At 33.6% G+C, this 26,251-nt stretch overlaps 1 protein-coding gene across 1 annotated transcript in view; it reads left to right on the top strand.

Annotated features, from left to right (window-relative positions):
• The window catches only part of ST8SIA4 (ST8 alpha-N-acetyl-neuraminide alpha-2,8-sialyltransferase 4), a 100,506-nt gene that overhangs the window by 42,834 nt on the left and 31,421 nt on the right, over positions 1–26,251 (top strand). Inside the window, 1 exon segment of the mRNA XM_023212217.2 lies at positions 9,039–9,332. Within this exon segment, the coding sequence (XP_023067985.1) occupies positions 9,039–9,332 (294 nt within the window).

Raw genomic sequence — 26,251 nt, 5'->3', positions numbered from 1 at the left:
CAATTTTTAAAATATAGTATTCAGTTATGTGTATGTTATGTCTCACTGATATTGCCATGTGCTTTGTACTTCATTTAATAAATGAGAGAACTTTACAAAATGATTACTGAACACCTATTATGAGATACTTTGGCAGTGGGAATAAGTAATAAACCAGACAAGATAGCTCCCCACATTAGTAGAACCTGAATTTTGTTGCCATTTCAGAATTTGCTATTGGCTTTTATAAATATATTGTGAAGTCCCAGATAAAGAACAGCAGTTAACGCTTTACCCTCCATTTTGCATATTACAAGCAACTATGCATTGACAACCAGATGCCATTAGACTTTCTTTTTAATTGATAAAAATATTTACAAATTGTTGTCTTTATGATGTCTTATCATTTTAATTTATTCATTTTTGGTTCCTTTTACACTCTGCTCTATTTTTTTTATCCTTTCTTGAAAAAACAAGTGCTAACTTATAATTAGTCATACCATTCAAGTCTCCAAGGAGAAAGTTGATAAATGCAAAGTTTTAGTTTGATTTAAAATGTGGATTCACAAGGAAGCACTCTGACTATAAACACCTTTCCTGATTTTACAGATTCTTTTCTGTTGGTATGCTGAAGTTAATAAAGACAGTGTAAGACAGAGCTGTCCTTGCCGTTTGTCCTTAGCTGAAGTCCTGGGATAACTCTCTAATTACAGGTCTTAGTTTAATCCATTGCTTTACATCAGAGAAGATAATTGTGATTTTATATTACGTTTAAATAAATTAAAGATACTAATAGCATTTTAGCGATCTCATAATATTTTGAGATAATGCTTCCAGTATCCTCTTATTATTTATTTTGAGACTTGAGTTCCAGTGCGAAAAGATTTTTTTCTTTCAACAATAGCATTTGTTTAGGTGTAGTTTTTCATACTGGGCACATTTCTTATAAGATGTAAATCTCTTGAAGAGAAAGAAGATAAAATTTTACACATTTCAATATATTTATTTTAAAATTAAACTCAATGAGTGGTTTTTACTTCTCATTTTCACATAGAACCACTTTTTAGTTTAGAAAAGAGAATATAGGACACTGGTTTTATTGTAAAGAGTCTTGATTTGAATTCATGTGTTCTGAATTTTAGTACTGTACTTTTAAATGGCATCTCAGAAGTGGGTCATTTTTTCTTCTTTCTTCCTTGCTTCCTTCTTCCCTCCCTCCTTTAGTGTGTGCACATCTACTATTAATTACCTAACCTTTTTTCCACACTTACATAGTAGGAAATTTCAGAATCAACATTTTATTTTCCTTCACATTCTTTCCTATGTCAGTTTTCTTTGGTGGCTTTTCAGAGGATCACAACCTTCTGTATATTCCTACCAGGCCCTGACTTTCTGCATGCTGAGATTATCATCCTCTCCCACCCAAGACCCTACCTTTGGGGAGGAATGTTTACAGAAGACAGAGCAAAGATGAAACCTTTACTTTAGCCAGTCAGACTTTCAGACTGAACATAAAGTTCAACAAGGTGATGGAAGTCATAGCCATATCACCTTCACATATACAACTGAACTTGTGACCAAGTTCTTTGTATTTATTTTTTGCTTCCTTTCCATTCTTAGGGATTAAATGGTACCCAATATTTAAGAGCATGAACTTAAAATCTGCCTCCACTACTTACAAACTATGTAATCTTGGACATATTTCTTGCAACTCAGTTTCCTCATCATTGGAAAACAGCAATAGTGACTATCTCATTGGCTTATTGTGAGAATCACATACATTACATGCAAAGCACAGAGAATGCTTCCTGGCACATCACAAATGTTCAATACAAGTTAGATATTCAGCCAGGTGGGGTGGCTCATGCCTGTAATCCCAACTACTTGGGAGGCAGAGGTGGGTGGATCACCTGAGGTCAGGAGTTTAAGATCAGCATGACCAACATAGTGAAACCCCATCTCTACTAAAAATAAAAAATAAAATAAATGAACATAGCTGGGGGTGGTGGCGGGCACCTGTAATCCCAGCTACTTGGGTGGCTGAAGCAGGAGGATTGCTTGAACCCAGGAGACGGAGGTTGCCCTGAGCCAATATTGTGCCACTGCACTCCAACCGGGGTGACAGTGGGAGGCTCCATCTCAAAATAAATAAAGAAATAAAGAAATAAATATTTTAAAATGTAAGTATTCTTCTTAGAGCAATAATAAAAGATTTTTATGGCCGGGCGCGGTGGCTTAAGCCTGTAATCCCAGCACTTTGGGAGGCCGAGATGGGCGGATCACGAGGTCAGGATCGAGATCATCCTGGCTAACACGGTGAAACCCCGTCTCTACTAAAAATACAAAAAACTAGCTGAGCGAGGTGGCAGGCGCCTGTAGTCTCAGCTATTGGGGAGGCTGAGGCAGGAGAATGGCGTAAACCCGGGAGGCGGAGCTTGCAGTGAGCTGAGATCCGGCCACTGCACTCCAGTCCGGGCGACAGAGCAAGACTCCGCCTCAAAAAAAAAAAAAATAAATAAATAAATAAATAAATAAATAAATAAATAAATAAATAAAAGATTTTTATTACCTTCTATGTGAATTATGTTACTATGAAATTCTAACTGGGATTATAAATCATGCTGCTATAAAGACACATGCACACGTATGTTTATTGCGGCACTATTCACAATAGCAAAGACTTGGAATCAACCCAAATGTCCATCAGTGACAGACTGGATTAAGAAAATGTGGCACATATACACCATGGAATACTATGCAGCCATAAAAAAGGATGAGTTCGTGTCCTTTGTAGGGACATGGATGCAGCTGGAAGCCATCATTCTCAGCAAACTATCACAAGAAGAGAAAACCAAACACCGCATGTTCTCACTCATAGGTGGGAACTGAACAATGAGTTCACTTGGACTCGGGAAGGGGAACATCACACACTGGGGCCTATCACGGGGAGGGGGGAGGAGGGAGGGATTGCATTGGGAGTTATACCTGATGTAAATGACGAGTTGATGGGTGCTGACGAGTTGATGGGTGCAGCACACCAACATGGCACAAGTATACATATGTAACAAACCTGCACGTTATGCACATGTACCATAGAACTTAAAGTATAATAAAAAAGAAAAAAAAATTATAACTGGGAAGCCTTATTCTCCTGAACACTTGAGTCATATTCCTCTTTTTAAGTACAATTGACCATGTCTATGGGTTTTAAAGTTTCCACACTCCCTATGGAGTCAAATTTTTTCATCTAATATTTAAAATGTTTGCAGTCTGGCCCCATCAGTCATTCAAGTCTCAATTCCCAGGGGATCAAAAGTAAATTTCAGTCAAAATGGCTTACTAAATGTGTTATAAATAAAGTCTGGGCTTCCTTATGCTGTTGCTCAGAAGGATCTTATTTGACATGCCTTTAACTTACCTGCGTGCATTTCCAAAGATTTATGATCATAATACATTGCAAAAAGAAAGAGTATGTGAAAGGAATTAGCATAAGCTAATATATTTTATCCATCCAGGGCAAGGGAATTTTGAGAATAATTTCAAATATTCTGTTTAATTTAATTTTCCCAGTACAGTTACAGTTTTCTATAAATCAGTTAGCCTGATTTATAGAAAAATTTGAACCTCTGAAATATTTGTATTTGTCACTTATACTTGAATAAAGGAAAAAGTGAAAAAAAAAAGAGATATAAGGTTAGAGAAGTTAAGTAATTTGTTTGATGTGAACTCCATTGCCCACATTTTAGGTCTCCATTGCCCACGTGGTTACTGATGATCAGATAGCTAAGAATAGAAATGAAGCTAAGTATATTTTATTTCTCAAAGTTTAAGCCAAATTTGGATAAATATGAGGTATATAGTTAACATTTTTATTTAAATTAAACAATATATTTTTCCTTGGCATTGTTCCCTTTTCTGTCCCCTCCAAAATCTAAGCTATTCTGTAATATCTGTGCAGTTATAGCAAATTTGACCGATGTTTTCATTTTTGTTTTCACAGAAATGTGGGAATGACACAGTCTAACATATTTCTTGGTGTTCAGATCTTTGTTTGGTGGAAGGAATTTGATTATATTTTCATTCTGTGAATTTCTCTAGAAATTATGACACTGTTCTTCCCACCCTTGCCAGTAATGTTAACAGATCTGGGTTTGTGAAAAATTTCCTCTTCTGTTTAGTCATTTCATTATTTTCATGATGTGTATTGTTTGTATTTCTATCAAGTTAAGAATTTCATCAATTGGCATTATTAAAAGCTTAACATGTGTTGTGTATGTATATGTGTGTATTTTGTGTGCCTATTCAGCATACTGAAATGCAAATGTTCAAGGTGATATTTCAACTTTATTTCTTATATTTTGCTTACTACATTATGGTATACCACAGGAAAGTCAACTTTTAATCCTATGGTTAGTATTTCAAAAGTCTTATCAATTAGTTATTTAATACTTTCTAGTAACATTTTGAAATCTTGTCTATCAAGAGATCTGAGGTATAGATATTATGCTTATGTTTTAGATGTTTAAAACCTTTTGTTTAATAACTGCTCAAAATTTGGGAAAGGTCATGGTTGAATGGCCTTGAATAATATACCCGAGTCCTAGGAATCTGAGCTGTAAAGCTAGGGCTAAATGATAAAACATTCTTTCTTCTACAGGAAGGTTTGTGTGAAGGATGAATTTATAGACATTTATCATATTTCTGAATGAAATCATATGTACAATAGTGTCAGTTAAAACTCCTGTCCTGGAATGATTACAAACTAGATGGTGCTTTTCCTTTATAACCTATATGCCCTTGGGCATGTTTCTCAACCACTTTAGCCTTAGTTTCTCATCTAAAAGTGAAGTAATACTACTTTTTACCTCAAAGCAAAATGAATGGTTTGAAGTCTATGTGGAACCCACAACCTTCATGACAGGAAAGTCAAAGAGACTGATAGGTCACATGTGCCAACTTTCCCTAGGAATTTTGATAAAGTAATCAGAAAGTCTAAGAAAAGATAGCTAACAGATTTTTGTTGTTGTTGTTCCATTTGCTCCTCAAGCTGAGAAGCAAGATGGGAGCAAACAGGATCAACAAGCTTTCTCTAGGGACAGAAAAGAGAAGACATTGGTTCCTATTTCACAGTGGATTGACAAAGGTGTTTCCATAGGTAATAATGCTTTGGCTGAGGGATGTCAGTTAGCACAGGAAGCAATACAGTGGGACTGGCCAAAAAAGACAAAGGATGATAATTATGTCTTTGTAATTTGTCTGAATATTTAAAAAGGTGGGGAAAATTTGGTCTGTAATACACCTAGAATTGTTTTCTTCTTAATCTGTTTTGTGTGAAAGGATGTAAGTGACAACCTCCAATTATCACAGAACACCTTGTTTTACACCATATTTACTCCAGTTTTGAATGATGAGTTCTATACCTAGCACAGATACATAAAACACGTTGTAGAATTTAAAAATATTTTGCTAATGAATGAGCATTAACTTATTAAAACTACTAATAATATCTGTGAAGAACATATTTTGGATAGATTATGTCATTATTAAATAACATAAATAACTAAATAGCTAGAAAAAGATTTCTGAGCTTCTAGAGTAGTGTTTGCAAAACAAACTCTCAATAAATGCCTGTTGAATAAATCAAAGTGGGATCTCCCAGTTGCATATATTACTGAACTATCATTTAAGGGAACTGCAGAGAATAATGGCCAATCCAAGAGAGATTTTTTACTAGGGAATTCTGTAATCTTGAGGTGCTCATATATGAAATAAACATTCATTCCCTTTGAATCCTAAAATAAATATTTTATATAACTTTTAAATTAACATGAAAGTAACTTCAATTCTGCATATAGGGATGAGAAGTCATCATGGAAGAAAATTCAGAGGCCTAGAATACAGTGGAGTTAGCTGCATTCCTGTAGGTGTTTAATCAATATTGGAGAATAAACACAAATAAATCGAGAACTGGAAAGTTTAGAGTAAATAAAGAGTATTGTTAATACAGCTAATTCTGTGTATATGCTTTTCAACATGTCAAATATAAAATGTGCACAAAAATTTAATTTGGGTAAAGAGAATATTGTTTGACTCTATTAAATGTTTATATGCACTCAACAATTTTGACTCACCAAAATCCACCATTTTAAAATTGGCCACTCTTCTGTTTTATGAGATTAAGAGAAACATGAGTATCATGTACTACTCATAAATGAGACACGTTCTGGCTAATTTTGAATATTATAGCCTCTAATGAATTTTTTAAAAAGAAAAATGAAAATTTTGTGGTTGCAAATATATTCATAATCCTGCTCAGTCAGCAGTTTTTCTGCTAAGAATGTTTGGATGCTCAAAACAAGTGTACTGAATTGCTGAAGTGCATCACAGCTCTTTGGTTATTTTTGATTTTTTAATGCCTTCTTTTAAATATGTGGCATTCAGCTAATTCTATGACTAAAACTCTGACTCAACCACAGAGTTTTTAATTTACCAGCAACATGGAACATTGTATTACTCTACTTTCCAGGGAAAATGGATTCTTCCCCAGGAAAATGAACAAGCTGGATTCCTAAATCCAGAAATGGTTGTATTTTATGAAGTGTCTTCTGTCTTGTTATTTTCTGTACCTCAGTTACTATCCCTGACAAAGTCTGATTTGGTGCTGCTCAGATCCTCAAGACACTGCAGTTACTCTTTGATCTCCAGTTGCTCTTTTAGTTAGCACCATAGTCCTTTAGAATTCATTAATTAAATCAAATATGTTGGTTTGTTTCCTAAATCAATCCTATTCTCCATAAATATTCTTATTCCATTAGCTTCTTTTTGCTTTCAAAGTGAAAAGCATTTATCTTTCACCCTTCAGCTTTAATTCATCAGCATCTTACCACCTCTTGAGAAATTCATGGCCAGAAAATCAAGAGTGGGTATTGGAAAATATGAATAGGGGGTGGGATGTTAAAATATGTGACAAGAAAAAGTATAGAGTAATTGAGTGATTTTTTTCCTGAAGGAATAATTCAGCAGAATATATCATTTTTATTCTATTTAATTGGGTTGATTTTTGCTAGTTACTATTATAGTGAAAATAAAGTATAAATATTGATCTTTCTACAATTGGAATCCTCTGAAAAGAAATTACTGAGGGTTGGTTGTAGTAGAAAAAATATCCAAAGCCATTTCCCCAACAGGAACATGTTAATTGTAATGTTACAAGTATTCTCACTATTTTACCTAAACAAGTGTCAGTAATAATGATGTCCAGAATAAAATTTCCCCACAGTTTCCAAATTCGTGTTATAACTAGCTTCATTAAGATTTTAGATTACTTTTAATATTTGTGTAGAGCACATTTTAGGATTTTAAAATAATCAAGTCCTTGATCTTCCTTGAGTTCCACAAGAAGGTGTTCACTTTGACAAATATTCACATCAGAAAATCTTTTCTAGGTAGTCCTGTTTGTAATATTCTTACCATAATGAGAATGAATAATATCTAATCACAATTAGTGGTATGAATCATGAATAGAAACGAATATGTACTCTGTCATATAATATAGTGGATGTAATTAAAGATACCTAAATTGAAAAGATAATAATCTTTAACCTATACTTTCTAAATAATATTATTGTGTTAATATTTTTCCCTCAGTAGCTAACTCTAAATAACATAGAATTTGAGATGAAATATATTTGTTGTTATAGCTAAATATTGTCAGAGATCTAGAAAGTAATAAGATATGTTAATGAAGAGAGATAAGGAATGATATATAAGACAGTATTTTTAATATCAGAACACATATTTGACTTTTTAATTAAAATGTTTAATAATTCAATTAATGTGACAAAGTACACAAGGACAAGAAATGTAAGGAACTTTCATAATGTGACCAAACATTCAAAAATGCAGAAAAAGAAAATCACGTCCCTTGAAAGGCTGATAAAAATATTAAAAATAGTTTCATATTTTCATGAAAGGTTTGATTGAATTGATTCAAACAACTTTTTCCAAATACAGTAAACTCCTGTTTATCAAAATCTAGTTTTTCTTTTGTCAACTAAAACCTACCTTTTTAAAAGCGAAGTTAAAATAATTTTTTTAATGAAGTTATTTTTAAAATCAAGTATAAAAAGGTCTATGTGACCGATCAAAGAAGCAACAGAAATTGGTTAAAGGCCACATTCAAGGTGCTTTTCAAAGCTTTCTTCTAATATAAGAATGGAATCAGGTTATATGAATAACATCAGGCCCAAGCTCTTTTCAAAACCTTATGGCTCTAGTGGAGAAAGCAGTACAACATATTCTGTTCTTTCCCTACATATGCATTCCCCAGGGATGCATACGTCCAAAAAGGGAAAACAGATATTTTGAGGAGGTCCTAAAATAATAGGAAGGCTGATATTTGATCTTATAGTAAGAGTTTTTCTGTATTACCTAAAACTCCAGAAAGTCACATTAAATATGTTATCTCCACTCTTCTTATTTTTCTTCCCCATTTAGACCTATAGAAAACAATTGTAAATATGTTTGTGTAAGACACTATAAGGAATTGTACTTTTCCCCTAACCTCAGAGTATAAGTAAAGTCAACTTTATCTCCTTAGACTTACAAAGTTGTTGAAATGACTTAAGTTTTACAAGTAGTGCAGATTAGAATGTCAAGTCCAATGTGTTTTATTTACTTGTAGAGCAGCATGTGGTTTAAATTGCCTACTGAATGGCCAAAGAACCCTTGTGAATTTACCATCATAAATTCTCTGATTACAAATTCAAATTGTGTAGTTTTATGAAGATAATAGCAAAGGGTATTCTTAGACAATAGGTTGAATTCACACAAGTGGCATTTTGAGCTCTGTACTGGGAGTGCACTTTTTTATTGCAAGCAGTGTTCCTACACGTGTGGAGACTTATTGAAAATGCAGTCTTACCAAGTAGATGATCTTTTGGTTTTCTTTTCACATGGTTAAAAAAATCCTCATTTCCCATTCTTCTTTTCATGAACATCATTCTACCAGTGAATATTTCTTTTTTTTTCATTTGTCCCATTAATTTTTTTCTCTTCAGGTGTAATCTAGCTCCTGTGGTGGAATTTGCTGCAGATGTGGGAACTAAATCAGATTTTATTACCATGAATCCATCAGTTGTACAAAGAGCATTTGGAGGCTTTCGGAATGAGAGTGACAGAGAAAAATTTGTGCATAGACTTTCCATGCTGAATGACAGTGTCCTTTGGATTCCTGCTTTCATGGTCAAAGGAGGAGAGAAGCACGTGGAGTGGGTTAATGCATTAATCCTAAAGAATAAACTGAAAGTGCGAACTGCCTATCCATCATTGAGACTTATTCATGCTGTCAGAGGGTAAGTGACTGGAAAGGATCAGTTTGTCCTTGGCACAGTGGAACACATATAACTAAACATTTTCCCTAGACAAGAATAAGCTTCAGTAAAATCTCCAAATGGATATATGTTTCCATTATTTTTTAATGGTTACTGTATTTACAAACTTGAAGTTTGTTTACATATGATATGATTTTAATTCATCTTCTTTTTTGAAAAAGCAAATTGTTGAACCTGGCACTTATCTATGTCTGCTCATGAACAAACTACTATTTTTTTTTTTTTATTTTTAGCACTAAAAAGTAATAAGAATTCATAGTAAAATTAATGGGTTTTGTGTAAGGAAACTACAACAGAAGTACTGAATGGCTAGTGGGCAATATTATGTAAGCATAAATGTTAGATATATTTAAGGAGCAATTAAGTCCCATCTGTAGCCAAGAGGCCTCCTAGTGAGAAAGGAGGCTGGCTGAGATAAAATGCCTTAATGCTTCCCCCCAAAGTCACAGATGCTGTTTTAATGAATTAAGCCAACATTTCCCTTTTATTAACACAAGTTCAGAAAAAAAGCATTAAAATATAAACTCTTGCTTAAAAGTGGCAAATGACCAAAAGGCCAAATTCACTCATGCACACATATAAGTATGTAAAGAAGATGAACCACAGATGAGAAATTATGTTTTTTTACTGGAAGTGTACTGAGTGTCAGATACTGTAGCTTCAAAAATGAAGAGCTGACCACTAACTTTAAAAAATGGATAGGATTTATGGTACAAACAGAGGCATATACAATTCACTAGTGGCCTAATAGGGGAATATATTGTCAGAGATGTATAATTTGTCACTCGGGTTCACAAAGACACGTGGAAAGTGGACCAAACATTTGAACTGGACTTTAAAAACAGAATAGCTTGTAATGCCAGCACTTTGGGAGGCCGAGACGGGCGGATCACGAGGTCAGCAGATCGAGACCATCCTGGCTAACACGGTGAAACCCCGTCTCTACTAAAAAATACAAAAAACTAGCCGGGCGAGGTGGCGGGCTCCTGTAGTCCCAGCTACTCGGGAGGCTGAGGCAGGAGAATGGCGTAAACCCGGGAGGGGGAGCTTGCAGTGAGCTGAGATCCGGCCACTGCACTGCACTCCAGCCTGGGCGACAGAGTGAGACTCCGTCTCAAAAAAAAAAAAAAAAAAAAAAAAAAAAACAGAATAGCAATTGCCAGAGGGATAAAAGAAAGAGAATAAGAAAACCTAACAGAAGGAAATGCTGTTGCATTATTAGAAGGTACCAGGTCAAGGAAATGATGAAGTGCACAGTAAACATATGGAATAATGGAGCCTGTTGTGGAACACTGAAATACAAAGTTGGAAAATAACTTGGGATGTAGTTGAGAAGGGAATTGAATTTATGCTGTAGGAAGCACAGTTAGATGTCTGAATTTAGTAAGAAATCTTGTAACTGCAGACATTTATTTGGCAAGGACAAGAAAAATGCTAGAGGCATAAAAACCAATTAGGCTTTTGATCAATTTACTTATAAGATAATAAGGATGTAAGACAGAAGCAGTGGACTTGGGAAGGAAGGGCAAGTTCAGGGGGCCAATTAAATACAATGGATACAAGTCCTGAAAAAAACAGGTTTCCAAGCCCAGACTTAAAAATAATTTCTTATACTGTAACAGGAACTGGGCTAAGGTGTTTTTGTTTTGTTCCTGAGATAATTTCCTGCAAGGATTTACCATTTCCTGTTTAAATCTCTAGATAGTTTCTTGTATTGTATTATTCTGCACACAATTACATTGCTTTTTTTTTTTTTTTTTTTTTTGAGACAGAGTCTCACTCTGTCATCCAGGCTGGAGTGCAGTGGCGCGATCTCGGCTCATTGCCAGCTCCACCTCCCGGGTTCACGTCATTCTCCTGCCTCAGCCTAGGGAGTAGCTGGAACTACGCCCAGTTAATTTTTTGTATTTTTAGTAGAGACGGGGTTTTACCGTGTTAGCCAGGATGGTCTCGATCTCCTGACCTCGTGATCCGCCCGCCTCTGCCTCCCAAAATGCTGGGATTACAAGAGTGAGCCACCGCCCTCTGCCTAAATTGCGTTCTTATAATTAGATCATGGTTATTCAACACACATTCTCTTGGTGTTTGACAGGAAGTTTCAACAAAGTAAGATAAAAATACGTGCATTTGGGTAAGTAACTGGTTTTTTTTTTTTTTCTTTCTAATTTACAAATATCCCTGGTAATTACAATTTGACTTAAAAAAAAGTACATTTTAAGAAAGTGTAACATTACAGTGCATTGTGTTAAGAACATGTCTTTTTGTCTGTTTGGGTATCATGTTATTCTGAAAAACACCTTAAAAAGATAACTTTTCCATCTTACACACACACACACACACACACACACACACACACACACACACACTCACTCCAATGATAACAGATTAAGTTTTAGTAAGAAATACTCTAAAGTAAGTACTCCCTGACTATGGAAAACTAATGAGAAAACTTAAGATTACTCTGAATTAGTACCTTTGTTTCCTAGATTTTGGTTTATATTTCTCAATCCAATACCAAAACCGAAGCATGAAATAAGAGGAGTGACTGCAATAGTGCATTATCAATAAGTTAGAATCCAGATAGTGTTATATATGATTAACAGTGAATACACATGGGTTTTTACATATATTTTAAAGGTAAAAATTGCAGATTCTTTCAGTAATTTAATAAGACTCCTATGTTTTGTCCTATTCACTTTTATAACCATTATAAATATAAACTACTTTACTAATTCCTAAGCATTTTATTCCAAAGAGCAACAAAGCCAAATTTCTTACCACTGGTGAATGGAATGGTATGCTTTTTTTGATTACTGTGAATTAGATATATTTTCTAAACTGATTTTGAATTCTATAGAAATAACTTCTCTCTCCACCTTCCTTATCACAAATCTACTTTTTTTTTTTTTTTTTTTTTTTTTTTTTGAGACGGGGTCTCGCTCTGTCGCCCAGGCTGGAGTGCAGTGGCCGGATCTCAGCTCACTGCAAGCTCCGCCTCCCGGGTTCACGCCATTCTCCTGTCTCAGCCTCCCGAGTAGCTGGGACTACAGGCGCCCGCCTCGTCGCCTGGCTAGTTTTTTGTATTTTCTATTAGAGATGGGGTTTCACCGTATTAGCCAGGATGGTCTCGATCTCCTGACCTCGTGATCCGCCCATCTCGGCCTCCCAAAGTGCTGGGATTACAGGCTTGAGCCACCGCGCCCGGCCCCATATACCCTCTTAAAGGGTCGAGGGTATTGAGTTCTAAACTGTGGCCAAGGATAATAAAAGGAGCTCCAGAGAGTCTTGTGACTTTTCTAATAGAATGGAAATATGTACACATGGTGTACGTGTGAAAGGCAACTTCATTTATGGATTTTATTGAAACTAGTACATTGATGTATGCAAGATAGTGTTTTGACATAATGTATGTACTTTCTACTGGAACTGTAAATGAAAATAAGGAAGTATGAGCACTGATGAAACAAAAATGATTTATGTGATATGAAAGCAAGGGCAAACTCCCCAAAGAACTATTCTTTAAGTAATTGTTTTACATCTCCTTTGACTTACCTCTCTGAAACCCTGTGGTTAATACAGTTCAGCAAAATAAGGAGTTTCAAATCCTCTGTTGATTACTGGACTTGGTTGACTCTCATGAGCAATTAAAGCACCCAAGACACAGAATTTAGAGTGTGTATAGTCATAATGTTAAAATGTGAAGGCTCTTCCAAGTACTACAATTACAAATAAAAAGTTTAAGTGATTTGTAAAACAAGATTCCTGAACACAATGAAGATCATTTAGATAGTTTTCATACGGTCAGACATCATTACTTAACCATTTTGCCTTCTAAAAACTGTGATTCCTTACTAATTTTAAAATCCTATTTAATTTTAGATTTTTCTATAAGCTCTAAAAATGAAGCCGTCAGTCACAAAATTCAGATACTCTTAAGTATTGTTTTAATGTATTGTAATTCTTCTGAAACCATATTCAGTAAGACAAAAGGAAAAGTTATATAGATAGATTCATAATTTAAAAAGAATCTTGCAAAATAGTAAAAGAGTAATCTAATGGGGACAAATCAGATACATACATTACAAGTTTAAGATAATGTATGAAAACATAAAATTGGCGTGGGATTGCCACTTTTTTATTGGTATTTCTTCAGAAGCCCCACGTGGTCTGCATTTTTCAAATTAACATTTTGTATTTTTTTTTTTAATAAAGAAAGGACTAATTTTGGGCCCAGTGCAGTGGCTCTTGCCTGTGATCCCAATACTTTGGGAGGCCAAGGTGGGTAGATTACCTGAGGTCAGGAGTTCGAGACAAGCCCGGCCAACATGGCAATACACTGCCTCTACTAAAAATACAAAAATTAGCCAGATGTGGTGGCACACATCTGTAGTCCCTGCTATGTGGCAGGCTGAGGCAGGAGAATTGCTTGAACCCAGGGAGGCAGAGGTTGCAGTGAGCCGAGCTCATGCTACTGCATTCCAGCCTGGGTGACACGGTGATTCACTGTCCCAAAAAGAAAAAAAAAATTGGAGCAAATAAGATAGTAAGCATGAAGAGGGGATTTGGGGTCTTCAAAGTCATTTAAAAATTTGACTACAAAATATAAAATAAAAGCTTCTTATTTATATCCAGCTAAGAAAATTATTAATATACAACTTAATATCTTAATAACCTGTTTAAATTAATGACAGTTTTATATAATATTTTAAATTATTATCTAAGATATAGCTCAAAATACATTTTTATAAAATGCTTAGAGACAGGTAAAAATTCCTATTTTACAGTTGCTTTAATTTGACTAGTAATAACCAAATGTAGTTTTTACATTGGTGGGATGATTATACTTGATTTTCTTACATTTAATATGGGATAAAAACAAACATTACAGAAAGTGTATCCTCAGTTTCACTATCGAACTATGACAGATAATTTCTTAAGAATCCTTCCAAAAAACATATAGACAGATAGAGAAGCATATTTAAAAATTATGTTTTATATGCACAAGCCTAAATATGTATTTATTGTAGTAGCTCTACAACTCGAATGATATGTACTCTTTCGCACTTTATTTTTTAAATTAACATGACATTTTCTCAACAACACATAAATACAGCTTTTTTTTAATAGCAAAGTATATTCCATCATATATTTTTCTATAATGTATTTAACCAATCTTGTTTGATGGACATTTGTAATCTCATTTGTTCTTGTTATACATAATTTTATTTTGTTATTAAAAATAAATTATAGGAAAAAGGAGAGGTAGGGAAAGGAAAGTAAATATACAATTCTGGTTAGCTAATTTTATAAACTAATAGTATATTTTAAAATATAAAATTAATATATGCTCACAATAGGCCAGGCATGGTGGCTCATGCCTATAATCCCAGAACTTTGGGAGGCCAAGGCAGGTGGATCACTTGAGGTCAGGAGTTTGAGACCAGCCTGGCCAACATGGAGAAGCCCCATCTCTAATAAAAAATACAAAAATTAGCCAGGCATGGTGGTGCATGCCTGTAATCCCAGCTACTAGGGAAGCTGGGGCAGGAGAATTGCTTAAGGCCAGGAGGCAGAAGTTGCAATGAGTTGAGATATGCCACTGCACTCCACCCTGGGCAACAGTATGAGATTCCATCTCAAAAAAAAAAAAAAAGTATGCTTACAATAAGAATTCTGAACAAATAATTATATATAAACTAGTCTTATATTGCCTTTTCAATTACAATATCCTGAAGTAACAACATTCAGAGAATATATGAAAACATAAAATTGGTGTGGGATTGCCACTTTTTTATTGATATTTCTTCAGAAGCCCCATATAGTCTGCATTTTTCAAATTAACATTTTGTATTTTTTTTAAATAAGGAATGGAGCAATTTTGGGCCCAAAATTGCTCTTATTCTACTGTTTTTTTGTCTGTATATATATATACACACACACACACACACACACTCATATCGTATATATATACATCATACATATATACACATCTACACAATATGCATTCATTTAGAATGTGTTTTTTTCCCACAAAAAAAAGGGAATTTTAATAAACACAGAGGTATGGATGGGTTTAAACCTAGTGAATACTGTATAATATTTTCCCTTCTGAAAATGTTATCTATATTCAGATATTTTAATTTTAAACATTAATTGGTTTGAGCTTTTGATCTGTTGATATTCGAGTTTGGGGAAAAAATGTTAAAATATTTACATTTGAATCGTTTGGCCCCTGCTAATTATTATGAACTATTATTAAAAGATTTAAACCAAAAATGAGATATTTAATTCAATTATCTTAAAAATTTTGATGGCCTCTTTGTTTTTTTTTAATTTTTACTTTTTTTTTTAATTCTACTATAACAAAAGTAATATAGATATACTCTTTTGCCACCACATTTTAAGTACTAATTTGTTTTAATATAATGGGGGTTATCCTCTCATTAAATTAATAAGCTTCTACTTTGTGTTAATCAAGATAAACACTTGGATTGAGTACTCACAGAAGACACTGATAAATGTATATAATATTCTGTGATGTCACCATCATAATAAATAATTCCAAAGTTATTTACCATTTTTAAACTTACATCTTTCTCAAAAAAATTTTAAAGATAATTCATTTCATATAGATTTCATATAAAATTTTGATTTAATGAGTAGTATAGTTCAGTGCAAAAGTAGTTGTGGGTTTTGCTATTGAAAATAATGGCAAAAACCATGATTACTTTTGCACCAGCCTAACACTTTTGGTTTTCATTATTTATCTTTTAGTGGAGAATACATAACATACCTATATACTTAAAAAAAAAAAATAGAGTCTTTTGTACTGATTGAGAAGCACATGAGTATGTGTAAGATAAATGGGCTACATAAACTGCCTTAGATTTGCCTGGAATTAAAAATTGTTGTTTTTATTTGAAATACTTGGTAAACATCTCATGCCCTACAACAGTATTTTTTTGTTTGTTTTTTGTTTATCTTTGGGTTTTTTGGTTTCTTTTTTGAGACAGAGTCTAGCTCTGATGCCCAGGCTGGAGTGCAGTGGTACAATATCGGCTCACTGCAACCTCTGCCTCCTGGCTGGGTTCACGCAATTCTTCTGCCTCAGCCTCCCTAGTTGCTGCTACTACAGGCATGCGACACCACGCCCGACTAATCTTTTTTTTTTTTTTTTTTTTTAGTAGAGATGGGGTTTCACCATGTTGGCCAGGCTGCTCTCGAACTCCTAACCTCAGGTGATTCATCCACCTTGGCCTCCCAAAGTGCGGGGGTTACAGGCATGAGCCACTGCGCCCAGTCAGCAGTGTTTCTTAAATTCAAGTTCACATATGTATTTTGGAGGTTCTGTGAAAATGTTCTTGATTTTAAAGAGGATTTGAACAATTCTAACTAAGAACACTGACTTAGAGAATTTTGAAGAATTATGCAGAAATTTGATTTCCAAGGAAGATGAAAACAAACCTTTCCTATTCTGACTTTAGACAAGACTTTAATTCCTTTAGGGTCAGATTTATAACCATTAAAATATAGGTATTGATGTATAGAATCGTATAGATTCCTTTGGGCTCTAAGAATCACTGGTTCTGAACTTTGATTGTCCTTACATGTGGGAATATTCAAACTGTCACCAAAAAACCTCTTGTCCTTAATTAAACATTCTCAGGAATGTCTTCTCTGTAACTTCCTAAAGAGGTTCATTCAAATTTTGATAATCATAATGAAGAGAGCTTTCTAAAGTATTTCTTCTTTAAAGTCATTTTATCTTGATATTTATTCTTTACATGTTTCAACACCACAGTTAAGTTAACCCACCATCATCTAAATGTTTACTTGACAGCAAAAGAAATATGTATATAAGAAATATATATATATTTGAAATATATAAGAAATATATATATACACATATAGGCACACATAGATACACATTCATATATATAAAAGCATGTATATATACCTAGGTAAATATTATATAAAAAGAACAGACAGACATGTTTATTGCTGAATTTGCCCTTTGTTTGATTTCTGCAATTATTAATTTTTTAAAAAATTCATAACTTTTTTGATAAATGTCAATTGTGGAAAACCTATTTCTGAACTAGTATTTATATATGAAAAATAAAATTGGTATACATACATATTTACTATTATATCTATAGACATACACTGTACAGACTTCACATATATAGTCTATATGTATTCTTGATATGCTTTCTTTGTAAACACACACAAAACACATATATCAATATATTATATATAATTCCATATATTTTCTTGCTGTTTCTCTGTCTCTATATATGCTATACAGAGTATATATACTCTGTGTGTATATATGTTTATATTCTTTGTATATATACACACATGGCATAGATAGATATATGGTATATAATTTACACATACTAACAAAGTATAAAATATACAAATATATATTTTATATAATTATATAATATGTAATAGTATACTCATATATGTTTATTATTCTTTGCCAGTTACTTTGTTAGACATTTTGTATGTCAAACATAGTGCCAATAATATATTGATTTTCTTGTAATAATGGTACATTACTAAATCTTATTCAACTGTAGTCCTTAGGATTTTCAGAAATCAGTTTTTCCATGCTTAATATATAGTAAAAATCCCCCCTTTTATATTTCTGTTATTGGTGTTTGACATGCCATCTTGAATTTATTTCTAGTAATTTCATCTTTTGTGTTTAAGTAGGTATTGTTTTACATTATTACTTTAAGTGACTAAATAACTCTTGAATTATTTCCTCATTCAGAATATAAGATAATAGTCTAATTGATTTACATACTTTATATGCAGTATCTTTTTTGCTTCATTAATTTTATTAAATAAAATTACGGTGAACAAGAGGATATCACTTAATGTACTCTCCCAGGGTTCCCAGGGTTTTGCTAGAACATTGATATTTTATTTTGGCATACCTTCCTAAACTATGTGTGCCCACACTTGACGGCACGATGATCAATACCATAATTCTTAGCTAAATATAAGGGGAAAAAATATGTCTTACAGATATCAAGTGACATATCTCTCTAACTTCTCATCTGGGTAGTTTTCACTCTGTTGAAAAATATTTAATGGTTGTTAAAAGAATGAAAGCACACATTAGTTGCTTTGGTAGAATATTTTTATGGTTTCTAACAAATAAACAGATTATATTTTCACACATCATCCATCAACTTTTTTTCAGCATTAAGACTAACAAAAATATCGTTTCTCAAATGTTAGTTGCTGCACTCATCTTTCAGATGCAAAAATTCATTTTAAATGAATGTAAGCGTTAAAGTCTATATAAAATGAAGATGATCTTCTGCAGGATAACTTCATGTGAATGTCATGGGTTTGTAGAAGAATTTGAATCAGACCAGTCTCCCGATAGTCTTTAGCAAAACTATAGGCTAAAATACATCATCAATAGACCTCAGGAAATTGAGTTTATTAGTCATTCTAATGGATTGTTTTGGAGTATTCAATCAACTCAAGTCACATAAGGAAATGCGATTTTAAAAAACAACTTTGAAAAGAGAATATTCACTCCAAGTGCTTTCTGAAAATGGCTTACTTGTTTTAAAATTAGTCTTAGGCTAAAAATATTTCCATATGGTTTCTATTTTGACCTATGAGCAACACAGCTGTAATATTTCTTTATAAAACATGTGTCCTAGTTTAATGTTTTTGAGTAGCTAGATGCTGCGTATTAGGTATTTTAAACCAAAGGAGATTTCCATGAAAGGATATTTCTTTCCTTACTGGTGGACTCTGATATGCACACTTCCGGAACTTCAGTGTTTCCTGATATTTTAATCTGGTTACCCTTCAGTCACAATGTTATTTCCTAGCCGATCCCATTATTCATATTGCATTGTGTAATGTGGAAGTAAAAATAGTTTATGTCTGAGAAGATATTCCCAAGTGTGTGGCTCAAATTGGAACCTATGGAAAACAGCTTTCATTCTGCCCCTGACCAATATGCTTCCCAGTTCTGGTTATCTCTCATTGAGACTAAAAGGCTTTGCAAAATATCTAGAATTTCTTTGGAAGGGTAGTTAAGGTTTCATAGCACCCCTGTGACATTGGCATATTTTGGCTTTCCTTCTTGGTGTGTATTCTTCTCTCTTCTTCACATAGATCATTTTTTATTCCTTCAAGTCTCAATTTAAAGGTAAGTTTCAATTGGGCATCATTTCTCACTCTTGTTCCTTTTGGTGAGATTGACCTGTGTTTCTGCTCTCTGTATTCTCTTCTCTTTTGGAACATTCTTCAAAATGTATGAGTATTGTTTATTTTCAACTCTGTAGGTTTATTTTAATTTTTTTCATAGCAAATATTGACTTATTCATCTCTGTAACTAAAAGAAACATGAATTCCCAGTATATGTTACAGTGGAGGTTGGGGCATATATGCAAAGGGGTGGAGAATAAAAATGAGCAAAGTTGTGCTGAAGTTAGACATTGCAATTTGGTTCAGTTAGTTCTCTAGAGCAATTCAAATAAGCAGGGAACCAAACAGAATTGAAGAAGAGGTTTCTTCATCAATCTGGGTAGCACTAGAAATTATTTTCACCAGGCAGTATTATGATGAAGAAGAGGGAAACTTTTAAGAAGGAAGGCTTGAATTCTAAATAGTGAGGACATAATCTGGATAGTTTGTTTTCCTGCAATTTATTATTAATCGAACTATGGATCAACTTGTGCCCTGAATCTACTAAATTATGAAATTAATGCTTACTAAATTTTACCTGCCTGTGGTATTTGTTAGGGTAAAAATAGAAGAGCAAGTTCTGATAAGAAAAGTAAATGAATCATAATAATGAGGCATGACGTATGGAAGCATCCAGGCTGACCATCTATAAATTCATCCTGGCCACCTGAGAAAAGTACCCTAGATCTATAATTTAGTAACAGTTTTCTCTTGGGTGTTATCTTTCAAAATCTGCATAAATAAATCAATCCATTAATTTTTAATATTAATTTATCATGGTGCTCTATAGAGGAAAAATGGTTACTCAAACATTTTAGCTGGGGAAATAAATTAATTGTCATTATTTTATAAATTCTAGGACTGAAATTTCATAATCAGAACAAAGCGCTATACTGCTATATTCACAAACTACAGGGAAAGCTCAGTAGTTTGTTCTATTACCTTTTACTTTCAAGGCTCAATCTTTTAATGAGTGATAGAAGGTGCACAAATAACCTCAGAAATTCCCTTGTTTCTTTGACTTTTCAGAAGAAAAGAACATTGATCAATATGCAAAATATATACTGAGTTAATTTGCATTAAGCTATTCTAATTTAAGTCAAGATGACTGGTCAGTTATTGCATTCAGAAATTTCTTATATATAGTAAAATAATTAATATATTTTAACTATTAAATATTAAATACTTGGGAATTTTAAGTTAAATGCAAATATAAATTTTTAGACAGTGAACACAACTAACTACTTCCTGAGTTTGTGGATAAAAGTTATCTAATCAAGTTTCCCATAAATCTTTGAAAACATTACAGGTTCTTATCTTCTTGAAATGATACAAGTGTACTTTAGCATGAGTATAATAGTTTAGATTAGGTCTTTTGTTTCTATGTGATTGATCATGGTCAGTTAACTAACTCTAGTGTCTCATGTGGTTGATCGTATAATCACAGCCTCAGGCCACAACTTCCAAATTATGGCTATTGCCATTGGTCAAGCCAGCTCAACATATAAGAAATAAGTTAGAGAATAAGGCAAAAGACTTAGGGCTTGACCACTAGAATTGCCATGTAGGAAACAAGATACTGGTACATTCTGCCAACTTTTTCAGAGACTAGTGTGCCACACCAGGTTCCTATTGGTAAGAGATCAAAGAAAGAGTCATTTCTGCTTCTTTTTCTCTTTGCTCTAAAATCTTACCCCCCAACCTGAATGAGTACATACATTGTAGCAGAATAAGTTTAAAGGCTTTAGCTATAAAAATATTTTTAAAGTGGCTTCAACAATCATTTTCAGTGACTTGATGACATAAAGCCAAGTATTGGAGCCACATTCACCAGAGGCAAGCTGGAAGTTTTGTTTCTTAGTTTCCAGTTTGAGCCTAACACCTGTGACTGACTTCTCAGAAATAAGCCATTTACTTTTTCACATTCCATGGATAAAATAACTCAAAAAGAATATTCAGACCTACAAGAGAAGAATCACAAAATACAGCCCTAGTGAAGACCAGTATCCAGGGCAGGAAGTAAAATCAAAATGCAGTGGCCTGATTCTGATACCTCTGGTAGCCTCCTCACATCAATGTGCATCCCAAATAGCCAGGGTTATTCTGTGTTCCCCACTAGTCTGTTGAATGAGATTTCTTGTTTATGTGTTAGTAGGTGAATGTGCTCTCCCTTCAAGATAGTACATTTATGATTGAGTATGGTTTTCTGAAGATTATATTTAAACATAATACATGGTGGTTGACATATGTGGGAAATATTGTTCAATAGTTTCTTTCGAGATCAATCAAATCACATTATATAAGATGCAAATTCTTACACACTATTTCCTCCAGATGGTCTTATGCTGGGAGCATATTATGTCACCTGAGGAGCATAAGTGAAAGCAAAACTATAAAATATTTCCTCAGTTCTTAAGGAGGAATACTTGCCATCATATCTTAGGAACTCTGGCCTTCTAGTGCAACATTGTGCCTATTTGTTGGTAAATTAGGGAGCCATCCAGATGGTACCATTTTTGTACATCCCATGAAGAATATCTATCCCTCTTAAGACCTTACTTCACTATAACTTGAAAGGCTTTACATCTCAATGAGCACCACCTAAACTTCAAATATTGGAGAGAGATAATAAAATGCTTAAATACCAAGTAAGGTGTAAATAACCGATAGCTAATTCATTCTTAGGGGCAAATAAGTTCTTGAGATTAAAAGAAGGGATTTATAAGGGCCCTATGAACACACTTTGGGAATTTGCAGAGCAAGAAGTGGAAAATGTGTTGGAGCAGCAGTATGGCTGACTTCCATTCCTCATGATAACACATACACTGCATCTTCATTCAGGTGGATCATGGTTAGGCATCATAGTTAAGCTCGGTAACAAAAAATTGTAGGTGACAAATCATTGCTCTGCATTGTGTAAATGCTTGCTGCTTTTTTTATTTTTACATGAGTTTTCAACACCAGACTTCATTTCTTCAGCAATGATATTGTTTAGCTATATCCTCTGGTTAAGTTTTCCTGGTGAGAATACAAGTCGAATGCTAGTATCTTAAGAACTCAATTATAAACACTCAGTTCTTACTTGCTTCCACTTTTAGCCTCCAAACCATCTTCCAGTGACCACGTTGACAATTGAATAGAATATGTTGCAGAGGGAGATTGTGCTGGCAGTTGCTATCTTTTTTCTAACTAAGAATAAACTGATTTTGTTTCAGACAGTATAAACTTTGATTGTCAACATCAAATTATTTTCATAATGAGAGTATGGAAGTATGGTCTATATTGCTTGTCCCATTCTCTAATTCGTCATTTAAAGTACACTCCTAAAGAAAATATTGCCTTTTGATGTCACTCTAGAGATAGTAAAATCAGTGGAAAACTGCATTTCTTTAAAAAATAAACAAAATAATAAAGTGATGATATAATAAAGTAATGAGGAATTCTTAGGTAAATAGCTTATATGGATTTCCCTTAAAAATTATTGGCCTTTATAATAGGAGCTTCCTTGGCCTTTACACAAATTTCAGCAAACTTTGTCAATGTTCATTAAGCTACAGCATCAAGCAACTGAGTTCAGCATTAAAGCTTCCTTGTTTTAGATACTCAACAATATTTGCACCAGTTACAAACTTGGATGAAATTAAGTGCTAATAGAATCATGTGACTGGATGTATCATAACATAATCTAGCATGGCACGGATTCTACTTTACACTTAATATATTTGATAATTTGATCTGATATAAACTGTTTTTTCTTTTCACTGGTGAATCTTAATTACAGTAAAATCATTACTTGCAGTTAAAGTTCTGATTCTGCATTTTATTCAAATGATCTTATTCCTCTCAATAGAATTCAGTGAACTTTTTGCAAAAACTATTTTATAGGCATATGTAAAATCTACAATATAGCAAGCTAATCTTACACCAAAATACATGTTTCTCAATACTGCTTGAAAGAATTGTACAGTCATTATAAATGTTAATAGTCCATAACTGAAAATAATAAAAACTGGGGATGGTGTTGAGGGGGGATGTGGACACTGTATCAAAATTTTCATCTTTGTTTTTGCTTAATAGTCAACTTTTTTTTTTTTTGAGGAACTTGATACTTTGTGGAATCCATCTGTGCTATAATCAAATAATCCATCAGCAGGTCTCCATTAATAAACATCACTACCAGGAAGAATCAATGCTGCTAAAATTTTGTTGTTTGCTCAGCTCACAATTATTTCTTCACTTTCTGTTTTCTGTGGAACAGATGCATACACCAGAATTGTTGTCAGTTTCAAAATTAATAAGCTAATTATTTCATGAGAAATAACAGAATATATAAATACAAATATTTTAGGAATGTACAAATTACAAATTCCTATCAGATGGAATAAAAGTGAAATACAGATATTTTTCATTAAAATAGTCTATTGAAGCAGTAAAATATTTGAAATCACACAATTCCACAACATTTTGAAAATATGAATAGAGGTGTTCCTGCTATATCCCTAAATTCCTTCTGTAAACACGTATAGAGTGCTGTGCTGTGCTGGGCTAGGTCTGAAGCTGCAAAAAAGAAAACAAAGCAGGGGCTTCCTCAAGCAACAGAACCAGCTTGGTAGCCAGCAAAGTTACACAGGGAAGTGACAAAGTAGTTTTGGAATGCTAGATAAAGGGATTTGGCAAATGCTTGGATGGGACATGAAATTAGTCACTGATTAGAGATTCACAGAAGAGATTCCAAACAGTATTAAAGATCAGCTAAAAGTATAGACTAAGAGTTTACAGTAATGTCTATCCACAAATTGTGTCAGAACTGTGTCATCAGTGGAGGGTGTCTAGGATTTTGATGTCTTGAACAAATAATTGGACAAAACACACAAACAAAGCAAGGAATGAATGAAGCAACAAAAGCAGAGAATTATTGAAAATGAAAGTGCACTCCACAGGATGAGAGCGGGCCCAAGAGTAGGTGCTCAATAACTGGGTTACCAAATTTTCTAGTGTTTAAATATCCTCTAGAGGTTTCCATTGGTTACTTGTTGTATGCCCTGTGTAAATGAAGAGGATATTTCTTGTCATACCTAAAGTGTTTCCATTTGATTTAGTTCTAAGGAGTCAATTAGAATGTGAATTGACCTTATGTTCCCTGCCTCCAGACCCTATCCTCCTGCCTCAGCTATATACTGCATAACTGACCTCTTTTGAAAGAAATAAACATAATGACTCCAATACCTATGGCTTGAATAAAAATTTGTATTGATCCCAATTTACAAAAGTTCCAGTTTACACAAAGCATCAGGTTCCCAACCATAATTTTACATACTCAACTTTATTCTAGAAGGGCATGGAAGTTAATAAGAGTAAACATCTATGCAAGTATTGAAATCAGTAACCTGTTTAGAAATTACCAACATGACAACAAAAATACTTTCCAAATAGATTTGTGAACCTCTCTTCTTTCTTTATCATGATGTACAGTAGGTTTTGCATTTCCCTTAGTTTGGCTTTCTCATTTAACTTGGCGTGCACAGGAAATAAGCTTTTGGATGTCTTACTGTGACACTGAGTGTGATAATGAGGAGGCATACTGTGATTGCAAATGGATTAGGTGGGGACCAGGGAAAGGGGTACTTACTAGAGAATAAAACACACAGAAACAATTAAAAAAAAAAAACTATTTTCATTTGTTTTTATTGTTTGGAATACATGTAATAAGAAAACTTTGGGGATTTTTTTTTCCTTACATTCTTAAGTAACCTAGAGACAAGAATGTTATGAGAGAGAATGTAGGCTGACTGGAAAAGACTCTATGGAAGACAGAAATCTCCAAAAGTGTTATGCTGCCCAAGTTAGTCAGGAGATAGTACAGGCATTCACCTTCCTCTACAGTAACTTGTGTGTTAAGAAATGACTTTTCTTTATTCAAGCATTGTGAGTCATGATGAAATGAACTGCTTGGGGGAATTTTGCAACTCGCTCAATGTTCTGACCCTTTTAATATTTAGGTATGATTGGGGATTTTCTAACCAAGCTGATGATGATATTAGGGAACATTTTCATAGCTTGTTTTTTAGTCCACTAGAACAACACGTTGAAAACTAGTTTCATAGTCTCCTTGAGAATTCCCCAACTTGTACCCTAAAGAAAACTCTAAAATAGCCATGTGCATATGTATGTATATACACACACACACACACATACACACACACACACACACACACACAAATATTTCATCAAACAACTGTATGTATTCTCTGCTCTGGACTTCTTTAAAATAGCACTACAATCTTCCTTAAAATAAGTAGAAAATACTCTAAAATGTTAAAAGGAAAGGGTGAAAGGAAATTTATAATAACTTGGAAAAATCTAAACACATGTGAAAATTCGCCTTTCAGGTATTTGACAATGTTGCTGTGTCTCACTGATAAGACCAAAGAAGATATAATATAATATAAAAGTTTGGGATCAGGAATAGTTTAAAAAATACTCTGTATGAATTGAAAATATTAAAAGTATATATTTTTATTTAAATATATACATATATTATATGTAGCTAATGCTTACATATGGAAAATATTTTCATGATTTTTTGACATAATCCAGTTAAATTCCTTATTTTATAAAGGAGACTGTTGCAGCTCAGAGTCTCATTTGCTCAA

This window comes from Piliocolobus tephrosceles, chromosome 4 (assembly GCF_002776525.5).
Source record: "Piliocolobus tephrosceles isolate RC106 chromosome 4, ASM277652v3, whole genome shotgun sequence".
NCBI classification, from domain to species: Eukaryota; Metazoa; Chordata; class Mammalia; order Primates; family Cercopithecidae; genus Piliocolobus; species Piliocolobus tephrosceles.
The sequence above is the reverse complement of the archived record's forward strand: the minus strand, read 5'-3'. Positions and strand labels throughout refer to the sequence as shown.